This window comes from Ovis aries, chromosome 16 (genome assembly GCF_016772045.2).
Source record: "Ovis aries strain OAR_USU_Benz2616 breed Rambouillet chromosome 16, ARS-UI_Ramb_v3.0, whole genome shotgun sequence".
In the NCBI taxonomy this organism is placed as follows: Eukaryota; Metazoa; Chordata; class Mammalia; order Artiodactyla; family Bovidae; genus Ovis; species Ovis aries.
The window spans coordinates 9,266,054-9,293,878 of record NC_056069.1 but is presented as its reverse complement, the minus strand read 5'-3'; the positions used below and the strand labels follow the sequence as shown (position 1 = coordinate 9,293,878).

The following is a 27,825-nucleotide window of genomic DNA, read 5'->3' as shown; positions in this document are numbered from 1 at the left end:
AGGGCAGGAGTGAGACACTGAGAAAGGCAGCTTCCTTGTAGAATTTCAGGTGTTCGCAAATGATTAACTCAGTTTTTTTCCAACATGTCTTTATTTGCTTAAATTAACAAAATATAGGTTACATGCTATTTTCAGGTAAACTGCTTTTTCACTGAAGCAGAAAGCAATATTCACAACTTGGGTTGTTACATACTTCAAGTTTTAGTTTTAAATAGCAGGCCAGAATTCTGTACAAAATCAACATTTGGTGTAATATTGTCCAAATATGTGGAGGATTTTAAATGTTAGCTCTGTTACATTTTGTTCCAGCAAAGCAAAGATCATAATTCAAAACACGATGTTAATATTTTATTAAATGCCTTCAGGGCTTAATAAATACAGTGTGCACACTGGGCTGTCTCACGCAACTACTCATATACACATATACCAGATACCCTTGTGAGATCATGGAAGGTCAGCCTCAGTCTCATGGCCAGTGGGAAGGCAAATTTTTAAAAAGAGAGAAAGAGTTGAAAGGCAACAAAAGGGGGTAATCATAGGCTGGAATAAATAGGTTAACAGAAAATATGCCACTTGGAAGGGTCAGCTGGTCAGTTCAAAGACAGTGGTCAAAAGCCTGGAAAGCATCTGGTAGTGACCTATTTTCATAGTGTCCCAACGTGGTAAATGTCATGCTATCCTGGCCAAGGGAGTGCTGATGACCTTGGATGGTCTCATCCCTTAGTTCTCTGAGAAAGGCCTCATGGCTTCTCTTTCAGGCTTGCGTTCTGGCTCATTATTAACAGCTGTAGGCAAGGTTGGCCACCCCTTCCCGTAGCTCTGTACTCTGGTATGCGTAGGGGGCCCATATAATTCATCACCCAAACTGGAACATTTTTGAGAGTTAAGGTGACACCCTTAGTGACTACGTGAGAACAAGAGGTATAAACCTGAGTTGTCCCAGGCAAATCAGGATGTTGGTCACACACAAAACCAAGGTTTTAGGCTTGGTTTAGACAGGGCGTATTAATCAGCAGGTGATAGCTAATTATATCTAAGTCTCTCATAGCCACAGTCAAGAACGAAAAACAGGCTTTAGAATACATTTCACAACGATTTTTTAAATTACTTTTCCTAGACCCTTTTTTCTTCCTCCAAATGAAATTTTACTTGGAAATCTAACAAATAAAACAGATGGAATTGGAGCTGCTCTGAGTGAAGTGGGGATGAAGGCTGAAAATTTCTCCTCCTCTAGCAGCTCTAGAAGGCCTAAGAGGACCTCTTGCTTCTCAACACAATGTGGAAACCACCATTCTGGACCATGCTCTTTCCCTCTCAACATTAACTTGTTCCTCAAACACTCCCACCTGACTCATTTTGGGTAGAAAAGTCTATAAACTTGCTATTCAAGATCTCCTAGTTCCTATTCCAGTTTGGCACACCCAGAACAAACTGAAATCTGCAGCCTTTATGGCAGGTGCTTAACACCTGGCTGCTGAAAGAATGAATATGTAACAGGCCCCTGAGAGTTCGAGGCTTCAGAGACCACTCTGCCAGCCTCCGAGTGACGTCACTGGAGGCACTGGTGAGCTATATTAAAAATGATGAATGGAAAGCAAATGGCCCCTCGGAAGGACAGGTTTGGATCCTTTGGGTCCTATCCTTTGGGTAGGTACTTGACTCAGAGTTCTTCTGGTAACTGCAGAAACCCACAATTCTCCCTTTACCATCCCCTTTGCAGGTGCCCTGACCCTGAGACAAGCAAGGATGGCTGCAGAACTCAAGCAGCTTTGGCAAGCTGTGGTGGTAATGCTGGAGGAAGGAACCTTAGGCAAAGTGGCAGGAGGAGTTGCATCAGGGGCTGACAAAGTGCATGCGTGGCTGATGAGGACTGAGTGAGGCTGATGGGGAAGCACCTTGACCAAGAGGAAAAAAACGGCATCCCACAGTCAGAGATGGGTCAGACTGCCTAATGAAATGTACTGGGAATTTTGGGAGGAGAAGAAGCAAAAAATAAACAGTACCTAGCTCTACAAATAAGAGTTGAAACTACCAAGAAGCAGTTTTTACATAAACACAGACACAGTACCAGAGGGTCACTGCTTACGGGCAGTCACGTGGATGTGACATCTTGTCAGCACTGCTTTATCTGTCAGAATCCAGTGCCTACGGAAAGCCCATCTGCTGGGCTCAAACCACACTTCACAGTCACCACCACTCACTGGAATCATGATTCACAAATCTAGGAAGAAATGATTAGCCACTGTAGGCTGACTATGTATTTTTAAACCTATTAAGTGATCATAAACATCAGAGGCATCATCTCCTATTAAAAGAAAACTGTGTGTTTATACAGTGTGTGTGTGTGTGTGTGTGTGTGTGTGTGTGTCTCCTCTCGTGAGGCTCTGACAGAACAGGTAAGAAGGCCTAAGTCAGCAGAGTGATCTCAAGGTGTCCTGCTTTCTATCTTAATGAGTAAAGCCAGAAGCAGAAATATTGATGGAATCCTTGTGAGGGGGGTCTTGGGAGCCACTGTTTTATCCTAGTCGATCTTTCTCAACTCTCGATACCCGTAAGAGTCATCTGGGGCAATTTGGAAAATAACCAATGCCAGAGCTCCACTCTAGACCAATTAAATCAGGGCCTCAGGGGTTCAGACCCCAGCAATAGTATTTTTTTTAAAGGCTCCCTGAGATGATTCTGGGACTTCCCTATAGCTCAGATGGTAAAGAATACGCCTGCAATGCAGGAGACCCGGGTTTGATTCCTGAGTCGGGAAAATCCTCTGGAGAAGAAAATGGCAACCCACTCCAGTATTCTTGCCTGGGGAATCCCAGGGACAGAGGAGCTTGGCTGGCTACAGTCCGTGGGGTTGCAAAGAGCTGGACACGACTGAGCAGGTAACACTACTACTCCTGAGATGATTCTAATGTGCAGGCAGCACTGAGAACACAGCCCCGCAACTGCTTTCCTAGCAATGGTTATTCCAATACTCTAAATAAGTTACAGCTGAAATGTCAGGGAGAATTCTTCCCCCAACCCTGTAGCTCCAGCACTGATGAGAAATCCACTGCTCACAGGGTGCCAGCTCTTCCTGCAGCTGCTTTACAAGGCGTGAGGCCTTGGAGCAAGGTCTCCAGGAGGGAGCCCTGCTCAGGACTCAGGGTTAGCCTGCAGACGCTGAGCACTGCTGGGCCATCAGAAAATACGCTCCTATGCCACATCTGATGAAGGCAGCGGGAGCTGAACAAGGCAGACCCAGGCAGGAATCTAAGCACTGCTGGTTTTCCCTTAATGAAAATTAATCACATTCTCTTGAAATTTTATCTTATATCTGCAGCAACTACTCCAGAACATCCTCTTTAAAAACTCACCCTCCTGTCATTTCTGATATTTTTTTTTATTATTTAATAAAATGATTTTAAAAATATATACCACTACTACTATTTTCATCTATCTGGAAAAATATAACTTTCACAAATTCAACTAAAGAGTTATTAATAAAGTAACATGTCAAGCACCATATTTTTGCAACTAGAAAGAAATTTACCATGTTAGTCAATGAAAAATAGAATTTCTAAAAGCACCTCAGCATCAGCTTACAATTAGATGTCTAGAACAGTATGTACAGTTAATTGTACTGGAGATCCATGAAACAACATTGAAGAAGGCCCTCCATGTGTGTTAAAAATCAAGGGCCCAAATGCAAGATCTGAGAAGCATTTGCTTCTCTGCTCATCTAAGTCTGCGCCCTTTGTCAAGATTCATGCCCTTCTCGTCTCCAGCAAATGAGAGCTCATGCGGAAAGCTGTATCTGCACTGCCTAGCTCTCATTTTCCAAGTGTAATTCTTAAACCGTCCACTTAGATCCCCAAAAGCACTGCTTGTTTTTCCATTTTCCTCTCCAGTAATTCTTTTAAACGCTCATCTCTGTGCTTGAAGTACAAGTAATCAGAAAAGGCTGGGCCCCTCCGGGTGCTCGGCAGGACCCGGAGGCCAGGCCGCTCGTCTCTGCGGGCGAACTCTCGCTCGGGGCCGCCCTCGGGCCCCAGGCTGTCGCGGCTCTTCAGCGGGCGGACCCCTGGAGGCGAGGCCTCCTCGGCGGGCGCCTCCTCCCCAGGGCCCGGCTCCGGCTTGGCAGACAGGTCCTGCGGCGCGCAGAGCGGCGGGCCGCGGGGCCCGGGGCCCGGGCTGTCTGGCTCCACCTCGTAGCAGTTGTCTTCGTCCTCCTCCTCGTGGCAGGAGCTGCCCCGGGCGCTCTCGCCGTCCGACTGGAAGGCTGGCCCCTTGGCCTGGCGCTTCTGGGACAGATCGAAGGGCTCCTCCTGCTCCAGGCTCCGCAGGGCCCCCGCGGTCGGCACCAGCGCAATTCTCCCCCTTCCAAAACCTGCCAGGAGCAAAGGCACGTTCAGGCCGCCGAAGGGGTCGTTGGGTGGAACCCAGGGCTAGTTAGCATAACTTGATTTTGCATTTTAAAACTAGATAAATCCCCAGAAGGCTGTAGAGAGACGGGCCTTGTCACAGCTGGAATCTATATCCGTGTGACTCCTTTCAGGGGACTGTGGCAACGTGCACGAAAAACTTTAAAAATAAGCACACCTTTAACTTAGCCAATCACAGGACTGAAAACTTAAACTATGAAAATAGTCTGGCAGATGCAAAAACTGTATAAGGATGGGTGAAAACAACGTATCCATTTAAGGACAGAGGTGTGTTTACATAAATAGTAGTATCTCCATGGGGCTTCCCTGGTGTCTCAGACCATAAAGAACAGTCAAGGTATTATGTGTTAGAAGGTATTTCTATGTGTATAATATGTCGATACCTCTTAGTGCTCATAAAAGGTATTCTCTATATACTTTAAGTAAAAAATATATATATTTATTGTATAGACTCTATTTTATCTATCGAAAAATGTCTGGAAGGATATATGTCAAAATCTCAAAAATGGGTAACTATGAGGTGATTTTTACATTTTTCTTTTCACTTCGAATATATTTCTTTTTACTTTTAACAGTGAACACATATTTTACCATAAGGAAAAAATAACAAAGATATTTTCATTGTGGAAAAAAAAACCAACAGATATTGCATTTGGGTCCAGGGCTCCCCAAGCACAGACAGAGCTGGAAGGGCAGAGGAAGGTGCACCGCGGTGTTCGAAGCCCCCTGCCCAACCACAAGTGTCCCTGCTACTGGACACGGGGAGGTGGGCGGGCCTCACTTTCAGGGATGGGCTTTCAGCAGCCAGCAGACACTTGGGAGGCGCGACCCGTCCGTGGTGGGCCAGCGGCCAGGCCTGGAGGGACAGGTGGGGATGACTGAGGAGGAGGACAGCAGGGAGGGCCTGGGGGTGGCCAGACCCTGGTGCCCAGGGAGAAGCAGGCTGCTGAGGTGGGGACACACCAAGGAGGCCGATCTCCAGTGCTGCCTACCTTACCGTGTTGTCAGGCGATGAAGCTATCGGTAGCTTTAATCTTGTCAGGGACAGAGGGAGGATCTTTTTAATCTGGGTCATGATTCTTGAGCTATTTCAAAAACTAGAGTGAAGAAATGCCAAAACCTTTTGTAGATGAAAGCATTAACACTGTCGGAAGTCTGTTACAAACTTTCAAAGCAACTCTCTGATAATATAGTGATGCTCTTGATTTTTCCAGAAGAATGACAGTCTTTAGGTGCCTGTTAGGATATGAGCATCCACGTGGGGTAAGTTCTGGTGACCGAGTTAGATTGTCAGATGGAGCACTGTCTCCTCATTGCCTTCTATGTCTCCAGCTGTGGTGGCTGAGCAAACTTCACCTAATTCTGGAAAAATCCAGAATAGCTGGATGCAAAGAATAATTCAGGAAAAGAACATCCTCAAGGGAAAAAAATGCTTTTGTTTTTAACGAGCATTTTTTCAGGGCTTTTATACAAACTCCAGGCCTTGTTTTAGGATGATCAATTTCCTGTCACCCAGGAGTCATCATAAACTCAGTGGGCATCTCAGAAATCTGAAAGCTACAATCATTTTGCTTCATGCTGCGTGTGCATGCGTGCATTCGACTTATGAATATGGGTGCCTAGCTGACCACATCTTTTGTAAAGAGTGGGGAGAAGCAGCAAATATGAACAAACCACCCATGTTTTTACCCAGTGCAGTAAGCACTGGCTTGAGCCAGAAATTCCCGAGTTAGAATCTCAATTCTGCGTTCAACTTGCTGTTTGACCTTGAGCAGTTTCTATAAGACCTCCTGGCCATGGTCTCCTCTTACATAAAATGAGAATAACACAGTCTACTTTGTGGGATATTGGGGACAAGCAATAACATCTAAGTGCACTGCCCTGTGCCTGGATCATCAGCCCAGCTGACATGCTACTGCAAGTTACATACATGTGTGTCTTCTCTCCGCACACAGACCTCCCAGAGGGCGAACGAAGGCGATCCAGTTCCCCTTGCATCTGCCAGGGCATGGAGCATACCACACTGGACAGAGAGCATTTACAGCCCGTTTACTGAAGGACAACCTACTGAATTCAGTACTTCTGGAAATTAACTCTTTCCTGCAAAGAAAGGGACTGAGAAGATAACAGGAGGCAGGAACTTTCCATCAGTTCAGTTAAGACTCAGTGGGGGAGACGGAAGCCCCTGCTCAGCCTGTGGCCAACCGGCCCTTCCAAGCAGGAAAACTGTCCTCGTGAGTTTCTGATTGTGAGCAGGTGGATGAGACCTAGCCTGCCATCCTGCTAGACCTAGACCTAGACTAGACACACTTCAGCCATCAGCAGAACTTGCAGGCCTGCCCCTTAACAGCAGTGCGATAAAGAGGATACAGTATGGCTTTAGAGTCAGAAAGGTCTGCGTCCAAATTCTCAGTCAGCCACTTTTCAGCTGAGTCAGGTAAGATTTCAGAACCTCACCTTCCCCATCTGTAATATGGGGATAACAGAAGTTCCTCCAGCCTGGAGTTACTATAAATATTCAGAGAGACAGAGCTCTTGCTGCAGGGCCCGGGACACAGCCTGCAGAGCGGTGCCAACCCACACCGTTATGATGCTCTAACCTCCGTCACTTTCGCTCACAACCTCCAAATACTCACTCTGTGTTTGCTATAGTTATGCTGCCAGCCTGCTCCTGCTACTCTGCTGTGGTCTTGAAGACGATGCTCCCTTTTTTGAATGTAGGAATAACCCCCCAGAGTAGAGCTCCCTAAAGACAAGCTCAGCTCCCGTTTCATTGCTCGCTGGGCCCGGCCCCCGTGGGGTTCCTGGAAGGGCGGTTACCTTGAGAATGGAGGCCCCGCTCCAGGACCCCGTGCTTCACTTTCATGTGGCGTGTCAGGTTCCCCTTCAGGGTGAACTTGCTGGGGCAGTAGAGGCACTTGAAGGGTTTGCTGTCAGAGTGCAGATGCATGTGGCCCATGAGGTTGTGCATCCGGTTGAACTCCTTCCCGCAGAGCTGTCGAGACAGTGACGAGGAGAACACAGCTTACTCGCGGGTGGGACCCTTGCCCAGTTGACCACACTCAGGCCTGGGTGAGGATGGGCGAGCTGCTACTTTGTTTGAATCTTGGCATTTTTAAACTGCCTCCAAATAAAGTGTCCCCAAGAAAGTCAGGGAGTGGCTGCCTTGAGCCCAGGCTCAGAGGTGGAGCAGGGAGGGATGGATTCATGAGATTTTATTCCTGTTGTACAGGGATTTTTAAACTCAAGGTAAAAACTGCAAAGCTAGGAAGCTTCTTTTGAAGCTTCTTTTGAACACAGCCTTTCGAAAAGGAGAAAATCTTCACTGAAAAGCAATTGCTCAAAGTATGCTTCATTGTAATGATAAGGATATGATGACTTGGTTAGTATTTATGGAGTATTTACAATATGGAAAGTGCTATCCCAAGTCTGCCACGGACTATTTGGATGGACAAACTGAGGGGTTAAGATGAAAGGTTGGCCAAGGCACACACAGCTTATGGGTGCTGGAGGTAGGATAATGAACTCAGGTCCTTGGACACCAGTGACCATATCATCAGTCACCATGTATCACAGTTTCCCCCAACACAACTCCTCTTCCGTTAGACTGTATCAACAATGCTTCTCTAATTTTTTTAATTTGCTAACTGTAGCAAGTTAAAAGGAACAGTGTATAAAGGAGGGACTGTGTCCTTTCTCTGGGTAGAGATTTGAAGTACTGAAAATATCATCCTAGGTATACAAAAGCGAACCTATTTTAGTCACTTCTTTTCTTCTCATTCCTATTTCCATCAAACTGCAAACACATGATGGACCACACCACTGGTTCCCTAGCTCCCATGGGAACAGCAGAACTGCCTGTTTGAAGGCAGGACGTGCAGATGCTGAGGGTGGGAGACAGAAGCGGCTGTTGTGCGTGCTCTCCTTGCTTCTCTTGTCCCCAGGCTTCACCAGAGTGGGGTTTGGAAGCTCAGCCCTTGCTTGGCTGTGCTGTGAGGAATGCCAAGAAGGACTCTGTGTCTGTGCTGGGACTCCAGGTTCATGGGAGGAACACTCTCCTTCCCTCCTCCCTTCCCACCCTCCGAGGCCCACATCAGAGGGTAGAGAAACAGAGTGAGCGGGGCCTGCAGAGAGGGCGTGGAGTGCGGTGTCCGCTGAAGCAGACGCCAGTTTTCCTTTCTCACTGAGATATGGTGTTGGCGCCAGTGAGGAGACTCTGGGTGGAACTTTATTAATGCAGACCATATTGTCTTCAGGTGGCCGTGGCAGTGAGAGCTGAGCTGGCCATCAGCTGTGACCTCGGGCACTCAGACTAACAGAATGCTGGGCAGTAAGAGGAAGCCATCCTGGGACTGCTGGTTTTTCACAGATAATCTATGCATGGGCAATGAATGGCTGGTTCTATATTTTTAAATGATTCACATTTGGGGGTTTTAAGTGCTTTTCCCCTTTTCACTTCCTTACTAGCAAGAATGAATGCAGCATGCTGGTGCCCCACGCCAGCATCCTCACCACATTCGTCTGGAAAAGGTGACCCAAGAGGGGAGATGCTGAGAGAGTGGGTCTAATTTAAGGAAAAGTATGCATACTTTCTTTCTTTTTATCCTCAACAGAGACAGTTCATAAAGATATATCAGCCTGTGGCTCAATTTTGCTCACATGTGAAAGTTCTGATAGAGTTCTCTTTATAAGCTTATTCACTTCTCTGCCCTGGCTAAGAAGAAAAATGTATCTACAGATTCTACACTAGGTATTTCCAGTCATGGGTCATTTTAGAAAAGATGTCTCTCATTTGGTTCACGGGATAGTTCCTGACTATTTGGAACAATGCTGCTGTTGAAGTTGCTGAGCTGAACAGCCCTTCATGAGACAGAGGCATCTCTAAAGGCTTTGCCTGCCTTTTTGTTATAATCCCTGCCTAGCACCAGGCTTGACACGTGGTAGGTCCTTAGTAAGCCTCTGCTGAGTGAGCGAAGGGGTGAGGCGCATTAGGCAGATCTGAAGAGAGCAAGAGTCATGGGGAGATGAGCACAAAAGAAGCACAGGAGAGGGGCTAGGGTCTGGAAGATCAGTTAAGCTACTGCACTTGTCCAAGCCAGGGCGGGTCTGGTGGTGTTATACGCAAGACAGAGAAAGAGAACTGAAGGGATAAATGGGTGCCTTCTTCCTTCAATGGCTTCATGGACGCTGATATTCCACTTTTAGCTGAGGTATCAGAAGCCGGAACGGTCTGAAAAGGTTTTATAAAGGAGACAAAATTTGAACCTAACCTTGAAGAATGTGTGGAGTGCCTTTTGTTTCTGTTGTGGCACAAGAACGGTCTCTTCATTATCTTCAGACATTCCACCCACCTTAACACTACAGACAAGGGAGCCACTACTATTGTGATGGTGACCCGCAGCTTATTGCCACTGCAGCTGCTGTGACTCTGGCAATGCACCTGCCTGCGGCCACGGCCCCTTTGCCCCTCATGTGAGAGCCCACCTCCACCCAACACACACAGGTGTGCGCACAGCCTGAGGGCTACCGCCAGGGATTTTCCAGATTCTTCCTCAGTTTTGGACAAGCAACCTTTTATGATCATCATAGCTGAGGGCATATTTTCTATTCTCATGTTTTTCTAGATCAATTCATTCAGTTCTGAACTTTCTGGGTCATTTTAGTGGTACATGGGGACAATAGGATGTTTCATTCATATTGTCTCCGATCATCAAAAAAGCAAGAGAGTTCCAGAAAAACATCTATTTCTGCTTTATTGACTATGCCAAAGCCTTTGACTGTGTGGATCACAATAAACCATGGAAAATTCTGAAAGAGATGGGAATACCAGACCACCTGACCTGCCTCTTGAGAAACCTATATGCAGGTCAGGAAGCAACAGTTAGAACTGGACATGGAACAACAGACTGGTTCCAAATAGGAAAAGGAGGACGTCAAGGCTGTATATTGTCACCCTGCTTATTTAACTTCTATGCAGAGTACATCATGAGAAATGCTGGGATGGATGAAGCACAAGCTGGAATCAAGATTGCCGGGAGAAACATCAGTAACCTCAGATATGCAGATGACACCACCCTTATGGCAGAAAGTGAAAAAGAACTAAAGAGCCTCTTGAAGAAAGTGAAAGAGGAGAGTGAAAATGTTGGCTTAAACCTCAGCATTCAGAAAACTAAGATCATGGCATCCAGTCCCATCACTTCATGGGAAATAGATGGAGAAACAGTGGGAACAGTGTCAGACTTTATTTTGGGGGGGCTCCAAAATCACTGCAGATGGTGACTGCAGCCATGAAATTAAAAGATGCTTACTCCTTGGAAGGAAAGTTATGACCAACCTAGATAGCATATTCAAAAGCAGAGACATTACTTTGTCAACAAAGGTCCGTCTAGTCAAGGCTATGATTTTTCCAGTGGTCATGTATGGATGTGAGAGTTGGACTGTGAAGAAAGCTGAGCGCTGAAGAATTGATGCTTTTGAACTGTGGTATTGGAGAAGACTCTTGAGAGTCCCTTGGATTGCAAGGAGATCCAACCAGTCTATCCTAAAGATCAGTCCTTGGTGTTCACTGGAAGGACTGATGTTGAAGCTGAAACTCCAATACTTTGTGAACAGCTGAGTCATTTGAAAAGACCCTGATTCTGGGGAAAGATTGAGGGCAGGAGGAGAAGGGGACGACAGAAGATAAGATGGTTGGATGGCATCACCAACTCAATGGACATGAGTTTGGGTAAACTCCACGAGTTGGTGATGGACAGAGAGGCCTGGCGTGCTGCAGTTCACGGGGGTTACAAAGAGTTGAACATGCCTGAGTGACTGAACTGAACTGACTGTCTTCTGAAGTCAAGGTTTATAGCCTCAGGGAAGAAGATCCACTGTGGGACGTGAGTGATCAGGTATACATTCTTATGTGTGATTAGTAAAGGAGACTAATTTTGTTGTTGTTGATAAAACTTAATTTTTATACACCATGGTTTATAAAATTTTTATATTTTTAATATACCATTTTTTATGGTTTATGACAGCCCATTGGTAGCCAATGGAGAGCTTTCCCAGGGATAAGAAATAATGTGTTAGCCCTGAAAATTCTGAGGACACTAAAAGTGTCCCAGGTAGTATTCAGAAATGTAGCCACCTTCTTCTCTGTGTGGCCAACACCAGTATTCAGCACAAGGCTACATATATAATAACATTTAATGAATGTCTAAGTGTATGGTTAGGAAATAAACAACCAAGTCAGGGAAAATATGACTTCCTCATGCAAAAGTTCCACAAAGCAGCCATCACCAACTCTTTCCCACTAGAGCTATTCACACTAGTTTGCAAACCAAAATCCTCAGTGGCAGAAAGATAGAAGCAATTAACTCAGGACCTGAAGTACCCGCACACCATTCACATCTCAGTGGTAGGTACTCAGCTTCTTCCTCTCAGCCTCTGGCCCTTCCACAGAGCCCTTGGGTTCTTATCCAGAACACCTGGCCTTGTCATCCTTCTTAGAGGATCGTCCTCACATGACAACACACAAATGTATGGAGATTTTCTCTGTGAAAGTTGGAGAGGCCTTTCAGTCACCATTAGCGAAGAGAGGCCAGAGAAAAAGGATAGGGGCAATTAAAGATGGTGCCTTCAGGTGGGGTTTGGTGTGAGCTCTAAGCAGAATCACTGTAGTGGAGGAGAGGAGCTGGGTGGAAAGGGAGAAGGGCTGTGGGGGAGCATCAAAACTCTAGCTTCTCCTGGGAAAGCAGTCATCTACGCAGCCCCCTTAAATCACGAGACATGAGGTGCAGAGCCTGCCCAAGTCAACACTTGCTGAATCACCTCCTGCCAAGGTCTGTGGAAATTAAAGCCAGGATAGGTGTTGATGCAGAAGCTGCTGGAGTGATGAGGAGTCATATTTCATCTCACAGGTGGTCATCTCGACCAGTCCAGCCCTCCTTAACTCTCCGTTGCTCTAATGAGCAGTATTAGTGTGCCTCTGACATTAAATATCAGCTTTTCCACCTATACCCACCTTTAAACCTACTTTTAAAAAGGGAAGTGGATATCAAAGTGTAATTGACAGTTGGACAAATGTCTTGAACTGTCCTTTAAAAATGGGTTGCATGGATCATTAGACTTTGAGATGGCAGAGCAGAGAGACAATGGTGAAACCCCAGAGCAATACAGAACTTGCTTCATTTCTTCTTCTGTAAAATGCCCACGGTAATCACAGTTTCCCATGCGAGTTTCTGGTCCAGGTAAAGGGCTGAGCAAGCTGTAAGTGCTCGATAAATAGGTCATTACTGCCACTATCACGCACATGTCACATTCCAGAAATGGGTAAGTTCTTTGAGGATGAGGGTGCTGCCTTTTTAAACCAAATTATGCGGAAGGCACGCTAAGGAAGAACAAGCGAAGAATCCTTCGAGTAAACACCTGCCAGTTACTTGAGGCATCACAGAAATGGAAGCCGGTGTGGCTCACGCAGCCCTGGGAAAATGTGGATGGAGAGAGAAGATTCACCCTAGATTGCAGGCTCTGGGGAGCCTATCACCTGGCTCTCTGACCCTCCCTCAGCCCTTTCAACAGCGGGCAGGTGCCCTGTTCCCTCTTTGCATAGAAGCTCCTAACTCCGCCTCCTGGCGCCCAGTCGCTCCTTGGTCCAGGCAACTTCCCTCGAGTCCCAGTGACAGTGCTGACAGCCGGAGTCCCAGAGAAGCCACTGCGCACAGCGGCAGGGCGATGGCAGCGGGCAGCTACTGGGCTGGTCGCCAGAGGCCCACCAGACACGCAGAGGCACACAGCTGAGACTGCGATGCTCCAGGAAGCCTGTTTCCCTGCTCTGAGAGGAAAGGTCAAAGAGCCGCAGCCTGCAGCCCCGGAGAATGGCCTCCGTTAAGCTGCCCTTCCCTTAAATCCTTCTCTCTCTCTCTCTTTTAATAAGAAGGGTGTTCCTTTCCTCAAAGGGAGAGAGAGGGAGGGAGGGAGAAAGAGACTGTAAACTGTCCAAAAGGACCGTGAGAAAACAGGAAGCTTTGAAAAGTACAAGAGAAAGCAAGATGAAATCTATTTGCAGGCGGGCCCCTGGGGATATGCGAGGCATTGTTAAGCAGGCAGTTCATACAGCTATATCCTTCCTTCTGCTGAGGAGGGCTTTGCTGCCAAAAGGCTGCTATCTGGTCACTGCCTTAACCCCCTCAATGCCAGCCTGAGAACCCTGATCCCAATCACCAGGTGCCTGCAAATCCCCACTGGGTTGGAGCATCTGAGAGCTTGAGGGGGAGATGGAGACAAGTTGGCAGAGGCAGTAGGGACGCTTCTCAGGGAGACCTCATCCTTTTCTATCAGTTCTTCCCTCAGCCTTCAGCCCTCTGCTTCAGGCAGGCTGCAGATGACCTGGTGATTCATAACATAGGCAGCTCCCGGCTTCACCCATCTCAAAGGAGAATTTGTCCCGGAAATTCTGGATGACTGCTTTTCCTGGACAGGTTTCCCAAAGACGGCAGCTGGTTCTTTGCTATTATGGAGCGTGGCCGCTATAAGGACAGCATCCAAATCAAGCCCTTCGTGCTTACGCAGAATCTGGGAAGCATATTTCTGAAACATGGCTTAAGTCTACAGGCGCAGGTCTCTGGAGAAGCTCCAGCTGGCTCCAAGAAGCAAGGAGTCCAGAAGTTGAGCCAACAGCAAAAGAACCCAGAAGGGCAGTAACTTTTCATAAGAAGAAAAAAAAAGAAACTAAATGGAAACCTTTCCTCTCCTCCAATTTTCCATCCTATTGTTAATGCTTAATCCTGCACTAAACGAATGTTTCTGCTTGCTGTGGACAGCTGTTTCCACTGAGCCAGAGCCAGGGAGAATCAGTTCATGTGACCACAGTAGGAGGGATTGATGTTAGGAAGGATTTTTATTGGTAAGAATCCCAGGAAATAAGAATCTGTTACTTAAAGACTCTTCCCTGCACCTTTTTTTTGCAAGTTTTGGGGTAAAGGAGATGGAGTCAGGGCTTTCCCAGGTGGCTCAGTGGTAAAGAATCCTCCTTCCAAAGCAGGAGATATAGGTTCGATCCCTGGGTCGGGAAGATCCCCTGGAGGAGAGCATGGCAACCCACTCCAGCATTCTCGCCTGGGAAATCCCATGGACAGAGGAGCCTGGTGGGCTACAGTCTATGGGGTCGCAGAGTCAGACATGACTGAGCGACTGAGCAACAACAGGTAAGAGCCAACTCTTGGAGTATGGCTGGGGCAAGGTCTGCCTCTTTTCTTCCAGCCATGTCAGCCACGTAAAGGGAAATACCCTTCCCCATGATAAAGGTCAGGTTTAGTTGTCCAGGCCTGTTCTCCAGCATCACCATGCAGCCAGCCAGCCGCTCCTCTCTGAGGGGTGTGACTTGCATGGCAATGAGCAAATGGCTCTCTGTTCCTCTCCCAACTCCAAGACCTGAACAAACCCCACCCAGGACCAGCTTTCCAAGAATCCAGCATGACATGAATAAGAAGCAAAGTCACAGGACACCATCTGGAGATGGCCTATCCCATAGTGATGTCTGGAACCAGTTTATAAACACACAGACATGCCCTCATTACATAATCTGTACATTCTGACATGCTCTGAAATTCCTTTGAAATGAAAAACAGTGAAGGTTTGAAGACACCAAGCGCTTGGCAGGGAGGCACGGACAGAGCGAGGGAGAGGCTGGCAGTGCGTCTGCCCTTGTCGGGAGATGCGTGCTCTAGATGAGGCGACTGACACCTGATCTTGCATCAGAAATGTCTAAGAACAGAGAAGGGCCACCGAAGTTGGACAAACATACACTGACATCCAGGCCTTTCTGCTTGAATGACTGACGCTCCCTTCCAGGCAGCCTCCAACCTCCTGTGATCTCCTTGGAGGACCTGCTCACCAGGAAGAAGTGACCTTTGCAGATGGCCAAGCCCACCTCCCACTGGAAAGTTCTACTGCCTCATATAGGAGCTGGCACTTCACACTTCAAGCCCCTCTCTTATGGGATTTTATCATGTAGATGTCTGAAGCCTTATCCACCGTCAAGGAGAGGTCCGATTGGGTTTCTGCAGTTGACCAGCTGGTACCCTGTGAAGCATGTGTAGTGCTCTACTATCAGGGTGAGTGGAGGCCTGGCTCACTGCATCACTGGCCCCATTGAGTCCAGTCTTCTGTGCCCTGGTACCAGGGAGAACCCTCTGAATTCTCAGGGACTCTTGGTCCAAGATCCTCTGCACCCTTGAGGCACAGAAACAGAACTGCCTCTGTGCCCCCAAATCACACATAGCCTGCAAGCCCTTTTCCTGAATTGGCTCTGCTTTATCATATCCCTCCATGTCAGAGACGTTTGCTACCTGGTTTAACCGCTACAGCTGGCCCTGAATTGGTAAAGCGGGAGGGGGTTGGGCTGGATGAACATGGATTTTTAGGGGACTGCAAAGCATGCAATATTTCAACAACTTCGTGTGCTCCGCCACCAGCAGATACAAATACAAGCTTGTCCTTGAAGCTCAAGAGTAAACTCAACACAAGGAATGAAAAGGGGCAATGAGCCCCTCATGGCACACCTCTTCTGTAGCAGACAGTAAGCCCCAGGAGGGTGGGAACAGCTCTGGGAAAAGTGAAGGGTTTGGGAGTTCCCTGGTGGTCCAGTGGTTAAGACTCCACACTTCTAATGCAGGGACTAGGGGTTCCATCCCTGATCAGGGAACTAAGACCCCACATACTACATGGCATGAGCAGAGAAAAAAAATTTTTAATCTAAAAAATAATGAAGGGTTCAAGAGTCTCAGTGAGGTGGGAAGGAAACCCAAGGCATGTCTACAGGGAGACAGAAGAGCTGGTCTGTGGCATCCATAGGCTCGTGCAGCTGGGCCTGGCTTCATGTGCGTGCCCCGTGTGATCAGAAGGGTCCTGGGTCTGGTGTAATGCTCTGCTTTCGTCATCTTGAAATTGTGAATAACATCTGAACTAGGGGCCCCCATCTTCACTTTGCACCAGGCCCTGCAAATTATGTACATCGTCATGCATACAGCTTCCTCCCCCTTCAGCTCAGATCACTCCAGATGGACATAAACTGACTTTCAAACCACTGAGAACTTGAAGGAGAGCAGGGGAAACACAAGTGGGTGGCAGGAAAAGGGCTGGGGGGAGACCCCTCCTTCCCCTACCTCCGGAGAATGCCCATCAGGTCTAGGGAAGCTCTGGCTCCTGACCCCTCTCACCCCGTCCAGGAGGGGCCAGCACAGGAAAGAAGTCAGCTTCACAGGGGGTTCCTTCAAGTGGGAGGACATACTACGGAGGGATGAAGGCAGCAACAGCCCCTGGAAGCAGGGACCCCTACTCCAGAAACAGGGATCAACAGAGAATGTCACTGGACTCTGTCAGACGCGCAGCACAGACAGAAGGAACAGCCGCTTCAAACAGAAAGGCTCTAATGATATCTGAACTTGGCGATTTCCCTCTGCTGCCCTCTCAACCCTCCCTTCATGGCTATGGGGTCACTTGTCGGTAGCTTCCTTGAGCTAAACTATCTGACCCTAAGCGAGATTTCTTCTCCTGAGGAGTGGGAAGAGCATGGGGAGAGGGGGCAGCCTGGACACCCCGAGCGCTCTGAGCAGCACCCGCCAGTGCCTTAGACTTGACAGCCTCCAGCCCACACTTCATCTCAGCGCAGGAAATAAAACCCCACCAAGCCAATGCAACACAGCGACGGTAACAAAGATGCCCCACGGTACTCAGGATAAACAGAAGCACTTCAGCTGTTCCCCTGCCCAAGCAAGCATTTCCGAAGTCATGGGAGGGGTTAACCTTTAAATCTCTTTCGACCCCTCCGGGAGACCTGCCCTCAAATTACACTGCTCAGTCCAAGTGTCAGGAGGCCGGGAGCGGGTAGCGTGGGGGAAGGGAAGCAGACAGGGCGGGAAGCTTCTCTGACTTCTCTGTGTTGTCTCTGGCTTGTCAGGGGAAGAGGGCTGCACCTGGTTGCTGCCTTCTAGAACAGGAGCCCTCCACATCACCTTCATCCTGTAAAGACCTCAATCTCCAAATGGTCCTTCCACCCTCAGCTCTCCCGGGACTGTCTGCCTCCAGGCCCTGCACACTGACCGATTCCACAGGGAGACAAGCAGGGCAACTCCTGGGGCACAGCTGAGCACAGCTGTGGTGGAGACACAGCAGATGGCCTGGGTCTGGCCGCAGACGTACGCTGAGCCGCAGAGGCCCTTCTGAGGAGACTTCCCCCCGCATCTGCAGAGCCCTCTGAGCTCTCCTAGGATTGCCAGGTGGCTCAGGGGTAAAGAATCCGCCTGCCAATGCAGGAGACTCAGGAGATGTAGGTGTGATCCCTGGGTCAGGAAGATACCCTGGAGTAGGAAATGGCAACCTGCTCCAGTATTCTTGCCTGAAAAATTCCACGGACAGAGGAGCCTGACGGGCTACAGGGCACAGGGTCACAAAGAGCCGAACAGCACTGACCACGCACACGCGCTGAGCCCTTCGTCTCCGCATCCCTCAGGCCCACCGCTCACCTTGCATTTGAAGGGCTTCACGTCCGAGTGGACAATCATGTGTGCCTTGAGGGTCTGTTTCTGCACAAAGCTCTTGTAGCAGAGGTGACACTGGTAGGCACGGATGTTGGTGTGGATCAGCACGTGTCTCTTCATGTTGGCCAGCAGCGTGAACTCCCGCCCGCAGATCCCACATTTGTGCTCCTTCACGCCCTGGAAGCAGCCAAGATTCAAAAGAACCACGGTGAGCAGGTATAGACTGCCGTCGGGACAGCAGTCTTTGCTTTTCTCTCTGACACATAAATCCACCAAGAACTTGGTGACAGATGTTGAGTTCCAAACAGTATGGCTGTAGCCTTGTCAAATAACTATTTTCTTTAAAAGTGTTGATTACATAATCTTCATCAACTAGCCAGATGGTTAGAGGAAAAGACAGCTATTGCTTCTGTTGTTCCTGCTGCCTGCTTGGGGTTAATTCTGCAGTAACAGCTCTCACGGATTAATAGGATTTGGGTGAGAGCACTGCGGAATGTTAGCTAAAATGAGTTTCTAACCCAGCTTTCATGATCATGAAAAACAAAACCTCCTGAACTTACACCATTTCCCGTATGAAAACCAACGTTCTCTTGAGTTCTCATTAATGGACTTGAAAATTCAAACACAATCAGATCCACACTTCAAAAAAAAAATCACAGCTTGATAATCACCTCTTAAGACGGTACCCTGGGTTCCCACAGGCCATGGTGGCCTCAGCGTGATTTGACTATGAAGCTCCTCCAAGCCAGCTTCTGTCCGACAGAGAAATTTGGCAGAGGATAGCTTTCTCGATTAGAAAACAGGAAAGAAGATTTTCTAGTTTCCATGCTGTTTGTGGAGAAGTGTTTGAATACTTAAGCGTCGACGCCCTCAACTGAAAGCATGTCTAGGGACTCACTCACGGCGTGAGTAGAACATTACCTAATCCTGGCCAACCAGAGCTTCCCTTAAACAGCTGCTGAAGAAATTTTGACCCAGAATGACTTTTGGGAAGGAAAATGTAGAGATCCATGGTAATAAAACTAGGGTTATTACAGGTTTAGACAAGTCTTTAGCTAACAACTGTACCTTATAAAACCCATATGGCCTGTTATTCATTCATAGGGACTAGGGCGGGGCGTTGTTGAAAGGTTCTCTCTGCCTATATTTCCATTTCTTTCATTTGGGACATAGTACAAGAAAGTACGTTCAATACATGGTACATTCAGAAAACGAAGATCATGGCATCTGGTCCCATCACTTCATGGGAAATAGATGCGGAAACAGTGGAAACAGTGTCAGACTTTATTTTGGGGGCTCCAAAATCACTGCAGATGGTGACTGCAGCCATGAAATCAAAAGACGCTTACTCCTTGGAAGAAAAGTTATGACCAACCTAGATAGTATATTCAAAAGCAGAGACATTACTTTGCCAACAAAGGTCCGTCTAGTCAAGGCTATGATTTTTCCAGTGGTCTTGTCTGGATGTGAGAGTTGGACTGTGAAGAAGGCTGAGCGCCGAAGAATTGATGCTTTTGAACTGTGGTATTGGAGAAGACTCTTGAGAGTCCCTTGGATTGCAAGGAAATCCAACCAGTCCATTCTAAAGGAGATCAGCCCTGGGTGTTCTTTGGAAGGAATGATGTTAAAGCTGAAACTCCAGTACTTTGGCCACCTCATGTGAAGAGATGACTCATTGGAAAAGACTCTGATGCTGGGAAGGATTGGGGGCAGGAGGAGAAGGTGCGACAAAGGATGAGATGGCTGGATGGCGTCACCGACTCGTTGGACATGAGTTTGAGTGAACTCTGGGAGTTGGTGATGGACAGGGAGGCCTGGCATGCTGCAATTCATGGGGTCACAAAGAGTCGGACACGACTGGGCGAGTGAACTGAACTGCACAAGAAAGTACCACTCCTCAATTCTGGTGAGCCCCTGGCACTAAAGGGTGGGAGTTAGGGTCCCTGCCTAGCCATTTACTGACTGCATAATCTTGGTTGGGTCCCTCAGCCTTTCTAGATGAAGCACTCAAATGGAGTGCTGGGCTCTTCCTAACTGGAATACTGTCTAGTCTAGGTGACTGCAGATGAGAAAGGATTTATGCTAATGGAGAGATCTAAATTTTAATGTTCTCCTAAGAAGATGAATTTTTAAAATGTGTTGCATACTCAGTGATTTTAAAATTATTAACAAAAACTATTTTCTTACTGAGTTTTAAAATTTACTTCAGTATCTCTATTCTCAAGATTTCTATACTTGGTTGTGATTGAAATGATAACGGGATATCATCTATATGATGTCATCTATGATATCATCTATATATAGATCTGCTTTATCATATCATATCATATATGATATACATAGATCATATAGTCAAGTACAGGAACAATCTTACATAAGTTTTATACGTTCTACAATGTATCTGATTCCTTTTCCACACATATAGGAATCCCTGAAATCAGCACACAGTCCCTCTGGCCACTGCCTCTCAGTTCAGGCTCTTTGTTGATGGCTCCTGCACTAGGTAGGCATCTCCTCTCTGGGGGTTTCTAAGGAGCGTTTTGCAGGGCAGCTGTTTGTGCAGAGCCAAGGCAGCTACACATTTTGTCTTGTTTGGTCTTAACCGATCAGATGAAACCCGCAAAGCCAGAGCAGAAATATTATCTTGGCTGGGCAAAGTCCTCCACTGACCTTTCAGAATGAAAGAATGTTTTAGCGACTCTGGCTCCCTAGAAGTCTCTCCTGCCAAGAAAACCACTTGAAGTCAAGGGTGACAGAGTAGAGGTCAGTGGGGCAAACGTCCCCTCTTGGAAGCTTAAAGCTGACCTAAGTTAGCTTAGCTGGGTAAGATTTCAGGGACACGCTGGGGACTTGTTTTAGTTCATCCTGAGTGACTCTAGGGCTTTGGTTGCAAACTAGGCTGAAGGCAGACATGTGGGCCTATATTTCTCCTTCAAGATCTGAGACAGGGGAAGAGAAAACCAAACCCAGAAGAGAAGAATGCACTCATGCCTCCTATAATGCAAACCACAGAGCACTACAACCAAGAGGCAGAAGCTCAGTGGGGGAAGCACGGACCTGCTGGACCCAGGCCAAGACTCTGCTCCCCTCAGAGTCTCCTGTAAATGAAGCAGTTGAAAGGAGAAACTAAGCCAAAAGGTAGCCACAGATTCAGCAGAAAAAGACCAAGAGAACTTTCCAGAATTTTCTAGAAGGCTCTGACTAGTGTATCCCAGGTGCAAAGCTGGTCTTGGGTAGTTGAGACTAACGACACACTCATGCTAGTGCCCTGGATGAAGTTTCCAGAAATGAAATCTTAGGAAATCTGGGAGGCTAAGAAGCAACAGCACAAGGACCCTCTGTGATGTGTCCTTCATCTTTCCTCACCCTCCTCTCCAAATAGCCTTATTTCCTTTTCGGCCCACCTGAGACTCTAGAAGTCTAGATGGGAAAAGGCTTGATGGCTGGGCTCCTCATTCTCTCCCATTTCAAGGTGAGGAAGAACATTAGGGCTCTACACGTGTTAGGGGTGGGGAGCCACGCAGGGCTCCTGGATCCTCTCCTCCAAAGACGGGCCGGCCCAGCCCCGCCCCTGGCAGGGAGCCCCTCAGTACCTTGTGGGTGAGGGAGTGCTGCTTGAGGTGGTGGGGCTGCACGAACTCCATGCCACACTCGGAGCAGATGTAGGGCCGGATGTCCTTGTGCTTCATCATGTGGTTCTGCAGCTGGCTGGGGTACTGGAAGGTCTTGTCGCATTCGGAGCAGTTGTACTGGATGGGGCCCCGGTGCGTGGTGAGGTGCCTCTTGAGCTGGGCCAGCGTAGGGAAGTCGAGGCCGCACTCCACGCAGATGTTTTCCCGCCCGCTGGCGTGCTTGGCCTCGTGAGCCTTGAGCTCGCTGGGGTAGGCGAAGCCGCGGCCGCACACGCGGCAGCTGTGCGGCTTCACCTCGCTGTGCTGCATCATGTGGCGCTTCAGGTGGCTGGTCTGCGTGAAGGCCTTGTGGCACACCTGGCACTTGTGAGGCCGGGTGCCCTGGTGCGTCAGCATGTGGGTGTGCAGGTGGCTCAGCTGCTTGAAGAGCTTCCCGCAGCGGCTGCACGCGTGCGGCTTGATGCCGCTGTGGCCCAGGATGTGGGTCACCAGGTTGTACTTGGAGGTGTAGGACTTCTCGCAGGTGGGGCACTGCCAGCGCTTCTGCGCGCCGCCCACGTCCACATAGTAGCTGTCGTCGATCTGCACGTTCACGTCCACCCGCTCCACCTTCTGCTTGGTCTCCTCGCTCTCGGGCGGCTCGGCTTTGCGGGGCAGCGGCGGCTCGGGCGGCCGCTTGGGCAGGAAGGCGTGCCGGCTGAAGGGGAAGGGTGAGGCCGAGGGCACGAAGAAGGGGAACACGAGGCCCGGGGCCACCTTGGGGTAGTAGGGGTAGGGCGCGGGCAGGAACGGAGGGGCCGCGGGCGCAGGCCACACGGCGCTGGGCTTCACGGGCTCCTGCTTGACGGCCTTGCCACCCAAGTGCTCCAGGCTGCGGTAGAACTGGAAGCCCACGTTACACAGGTCGATCATCCGCGAGTCGTACTTGGGCCGCGGTGGCGGCGGCGGCGGGAAGAGCAGGGGGAGGTCCGGGGGCCCCGGGTTCTTGTTCTCCTCGGGGTGCAGGGCGAGAGCCCCTTCTTCCGCGGGGTGGTTATAGGGCATCTTGGTGGGCATGCTCTTGCGTTTGCGAGACCCTCCTCCTTCAAAGACCCCTGGGAATCCGTCTAGCTCTCCTGGAGGAGGCTCGTACCGGAACTGGGAAAACGGCCCCCGGAGAGCTTCCGGGAAAGGGTGTCCTGGGGGAGCCTTCCCTCGGGAAACCACGGGCTGCAGGCCGTGGGGAAAGGAGGGTGCCCTCTTCACACCCAAACTGAAATGCACATCTTCGTCTTTGACCATCTTCAGTTCCTTCTGCATCCTTAGCAATTTTCCTTTAAAGAGAAAGAAATTTATTTATTTTTTTTTTAAATCCCTTTTTTCCATTAACATTTTTGGCTAGATGTCAGTACCAATTTATAGAGAGTAATGTTTGTTTAATAGCCATCCCCGTTTATCCTAAGGCTGTTTAAAATATCATTTTTCCCCCTTGCAAACTTGGTTACTAATGTAGAAAGCACTGGCCTCTTGGAGTGGGACCCTAGGGCTTCAGTGAAAATCCACAGTCACAAAACCATAGCTGGGGCTGGGGTGGGGGCAGGGTATGAGAACGGGCTGGATTGAGAAGAAACCTGAGAATTCATCGGGCATTTTCCCCATCTAAGATGAGAGTACCAAGGCCCAGAGAGATGAAATAACGTGCTGAAATCCCACTTATACTCAGTTCAGGAGTCAGAACTAGGACACCTTCTTTCAGCTTGAAATGCAATTGCATCCGCCAAATGGCGATTTAAATGTCTTTTAGGATCATTTCTCTAAGTGAATTGATCTCCACTGCCTCTCCCTGTCTAAGGGCCTTTGCTGCTGGGGGATGGGGATACTGAAGGCCACACAGGAGAGGAGACTTTACTGTTTACAGGTCTCAGACTATCTGGATATCCACCCCCAGCAAGGTTGCTGGGGTATATTGAGCAGACAAGATCAATGTGATTAAGAAAAGCATATACTTCAGTGTTAACAGAGTCATTCTGGCAATCTGTGCATTCTACCCTTCCACGTGAAGCAATATCAGGGAAAAAAATCCCAAGATTGTGAGTCTCTCAGACTGCACTTGTGTCTCTTCCTTCGCACAGGCGTCATCATAGAGCTTGGTCTTTGGTGTTGGTGACTCCTCTGGTACCTGTGATTTCCCTGGCATGTCTGGGAGAGCCTCTGGGGCCAGAATCTCAGCCAGGGGCCGTGCTTCCTCACACATGTCTCCTTGCCAATCTTGTAGCCTCCTTGCTTGGGTACAGGTGGAAAGAACCAGATGGCTGACTTCACATTTCCAGCAAAGTCCCTTTCTACCTAGATCTTCTGGGCCTGAATGGGATTCAGGATGAATGGGAATCCCTGAATGGGATGCTGTTACAGAACCAGTCAGCCTGGTTAGGAGTCAGGTCTGGCCTCAAGCCACTGAAGACAGGGCTGGGATAGGTTCTGGATTCACACAGGGCTCTGGCCCCTGGGAATGACCACTTGCTGAGCAGTGCAGTGTGAAAGTTCCAGGACCAGTGATTTTCTGTAGTCCTTGGTGAGGCAAATGCAATTTTATTGTGTCACCACTGACCTACTAAAGTGAAGAAACATTATTGAACAGAGATGATGTGATTTTTAACATGAACGCAGAATTATGTCTGCAAATTCAGAGATTTTACATACGCACATTTTAATTTTCTCCCTATTTTAATATGGCAAGAATCCCCCTCCCCCAGTTTCTGACTTGTGCGTATATATACACCACCTCTAAAATAGTAGTCTGCCCTCTCTAGAATAAAATTATAACTCAAGAGGTTTCAAAAAGCATTGAGATTCATCCATGGACATTTCTCCAGACTTGTAAGGCAGAAGCCTCTTCCTGCATACAGATCTTAAGGAGCCCTGCCGATCCCTACAGAGGTCAAGGAGAACTAGATCTTCTTCCTCCTGACCTTCTTGAGACAGAAGTCAGCTGTAACTGCTGCTAGTTATTAATTACCCCTGTCTTTTTAATCTAAGGTGACAAAGAGGGCCCTGGGTGCGGGGGCGGCGGGGGGAGATGGTAAAAGAATTACACCCCGAAACCAAGTCCATATCAGAGATGGGGAGTGTTGAAGGGGAGAGCAGAGAACAGATGTCTCCTCAGGAGGCCTTTTATCAGTCAACTTAAAACCCTGAATGGCCTCTGCAGAAATATTAACAGACTCGGAAAGACCTAAAAGTTTGCAGCCTACACATTCTCCTCTATCTCTGAAATAGTTCCACTGGCATCCTTGAAAGATGTGGTATTCCCATGCAAGAGGCAAGAGAGGCGTGGGTCAGCACAGGGGGTGGGGAACTGCAGGCCCTCCTCTGGCTGATAGTCTGTGGCGGCTCCCAGCAAAACAGCAGGTTAGAAGCCAGTTCTCTGCCAGGATGTGCTGAAATAATGTGCAAAAATAAAGAACTGAAATCGTCAAAGTAGACAGCTATGGGAGAATGCAAAGAGCATTGGTTTGAAGCCTGAGGATCTGGGTTTGAGCGCTGGCTTTTTGTTAGTAGCTGTGGGAAAATGAGGAAGTTAATTTGGAGGTTTGATTTTCTCATCCGTGAAATAGGGGTTGGCATATCCCCATGGGGTTGTTGGATACTTAAAATAGGGTGTGTTTGTGAAAGCTTATTAACACTGGACAGTTTAATACTGTACTCTCGCATGGTAAGAAAGGATAGACAGGAAAGGAGGCCTGAGGTGGTAATCAGGGATTAAAGCCAACTGACCTCATCTCTGTTTTCCAAGCTGAGTTTCCAAGCTCTGTTTTCTTGGTCAACAGTGACTGGCATTTTGGGCCTCCTCAAACCGAGGCTATACCTATTTGCCTCGAATTGGTCTTGTCCCAGCAGGCACTGTGAACCACACTCAAAAAAGCCAATGGGAAAGACCAGGATGAGTTTATTTACTTAGTATGGAGATCAACCTTCTAGTGTAAGGATACTCTCATCCCTTCCCTATGGCTCTTCACTATTATGGACATATCTTCAAGTCTTATATTCATAACAGATGACTTTGGTTACAAAAGGGTTTTGGGATTGGGTTGGGACAAAGAGGACGGGGTGGTCTCATGAGCTATTTTAGCCAGTCTGTGGGAAGCTGAGGAATTGTCCCTGCCTAATATAAGAGGTCACTTTCCCAGAGACAGAGGACCTGTGTGGCAAACTCAAAGTCTCAGACACTGGGGCAGTGCTGGGCAACACTGGCAAACCAGCTCTTGCAGCTCCTGCTGGACTGTGAGGGCAGAGACTGGGTCTGTTGGATGTGCTGCTGGTTTCCAGTCCCCAACATCATGCCTGGCACAAGGCAGGTGCTCAATAAACCACTGTGGGATGAGAGAAGAAATGAATGGTCCTTACTTTTATTCTTAAAGTCTCCATATGGAAACTTTTATGTTGAATTTTATTATATCTTACATTTATATAGACTGCAGGTGACTTTTGGAGGATGTCCCTAATCAGATCATGAGGACACATAAATTCTCAGGCAGTCACTGTGGGAAGAACCCAATATATACACCTTGCGTGTGCTTTTGTTTGGCTCAGTTCCCAAGGATATCGCTCTCTGAATTGACTCTCAGATTCAGGGTAAGCCCTAAATCCTGGCTGTACTAATGCTAGAGGACAAGATTCTGCAACTAAGTCAGGAAAGAGGTGCCTGAAAAGTCCGAAAGGCGGCAGTTAGAAAGACCCCTGGATTGAAACTATGAAGCATGAACCAGGAGTGGGCGATTACTCTCACTCTTCCACCCCAAGGAAATGTCTGGGAAGTTAGTGGCAGTCTATCCTTTGTACTAATGTGAGGGTGGAGAGGGAGCGGCCTTAGAATAATCATGCATTTTCATTGCTGTAGTCAGAGAATGTTCTAAGGTCCCTGGCTTTCTTCTAAGTATACTCAGCCACCAAACCCAATAGGCTGTAAGTCATGAAGCACATGGTTTGAGGAGGAGAATATTGGGTTGATCTATTCTAGAGGAAAATGGGGTTCAGGATGTCTTCTCTAACAGATGTTACCCATGAGAGTTAGTTAATGAGGAAATGGGGAATGAATGGATTTTAAAAACAAAAACAAAATCTCCTCTTTGAACTGTAAAGACCAATTAGAAATACAAGGCTTAACCAAGAAGAAACTACATTTAGTTTGGGGGAAAAAAATTTCTTCTAATAATGCCCTTTAATTGGGAATTCACCTACTGCACCAAAATATAAATATCCCCCAGATAAAATTACTGGTATTTTGTGGTTCTCATTGGAATGGAAGTTCAGTCCAGTAAATGCTATTTGAAGAGTCACTCTGAGTCAGCATCCCAGGGGCAGATCTGTTTATCCTCATTCCACAACAATGATTTCTATTCATTCTGAAATTGGTGAAAGAATATATTCTCTGATATTCTTTATTCCTTGAAGGTTTCCAGTGTTTCCTTGGAAAACATTACATTTTACTATTGGAGATGCTGGCTTCCCTTTCAGTTTGAGAGAGTGGCATTGTATTTACATGGTCAGCCCTGGAGCTCTGACCTCAGCAAAGATGGCAGCAGGGAGGAGGTGCAAGTGGAGAAGTTGAAGCATAAGAAGCAGCAGTGAGAGCAGCAAAGGGTGGGCAGTCGTGGGAGGATAACAGGAAGGCGGGAGGGGAAACACGTGGATTGACTGCCAACCTCTCTCTATTCATACAGAGGGATATTATTATAAGGCTCCTCCAAAATGGGATTTTATTGGATCACCTGGTTCTTTCTGAATTGGTGGTAACAGAAAAAGACTTTGAATCTTAGAATTAAATATTCTGATGATTCAACATAATTGTCTTAACTATATATGTGGTTGTACTGCTGAGTTCCTCATCTGCAGGTGTAAGTTTGGCAAGTAATGTTTCAGTCTTGAGTTCCCGATATTGGCAGGAACAGAAGGATCTCTGTATGCATCTGGCAGGTAGAGCATTGTGTTCTCAAGAAATAAATGGTCTGCCTTGTCACTCCCTGGGTTAGATGGAGACTCCAGAAAAGGGAACCAGATGCCTGGTAGCCAGACCCCAGGGCCCTTCTGGATGCTCCTGTGTCCCCTGTTTAGTTTGTAAACCTGAATTCCTTTCATTTTGTTATAAAAAGTAATCTATCCACCCATAGCATGAGCTGAGTTTCCTAGGTTGGTCAGAAAATATTAATTGGTGATGAGACCTATTCACATGTGCAATAGTTAATTGAAGTCACATAACGTTTTTTTTTTTAA

At 47.8% G+C, this 27,825-nt stretch overlaps 1 protein-coding gene across 2 annotated transcripts in view; it reads right to left on the bottom strand.

Moving 5' to 3' along the window:
- Nucleotides 1-298: 298 nt before the first annotated feature.
- Nucleotides 299-27,825, bottom strand: part of ZNF366 (zinc finger protein 366) — a 64,428-nt gene continuing 36,901 nt past the window's right edge. For both annotated transcript variants that reach the window (XM_060400236.1, XM_027980014.2), the window contains 4 exons: nt 21,538-22,889; nt 17,930-18,121; nt 7,242-7,416; nt 299-4,366 (listed from right to left, as the gene is read on the bottom strand). In XM_060400236.1, coding sequence (XP_060256219.1) covers nt 3,843-4,366; nt 7,242-7,416; nt 17,930-18,121; nt 21,538-22,875 — 2,229 coding nt within the window. In that variant the 5' untranslated portion in view covers nt 22,876-22,889 and the 3' untranslated portion in view covers nt 299-3,842. The remainder of the gene's footprint in view (nt 4,367-7,241; nt 7,417-17,929; nt 18,122-21,537; nt 22,890-27,825) is intronic.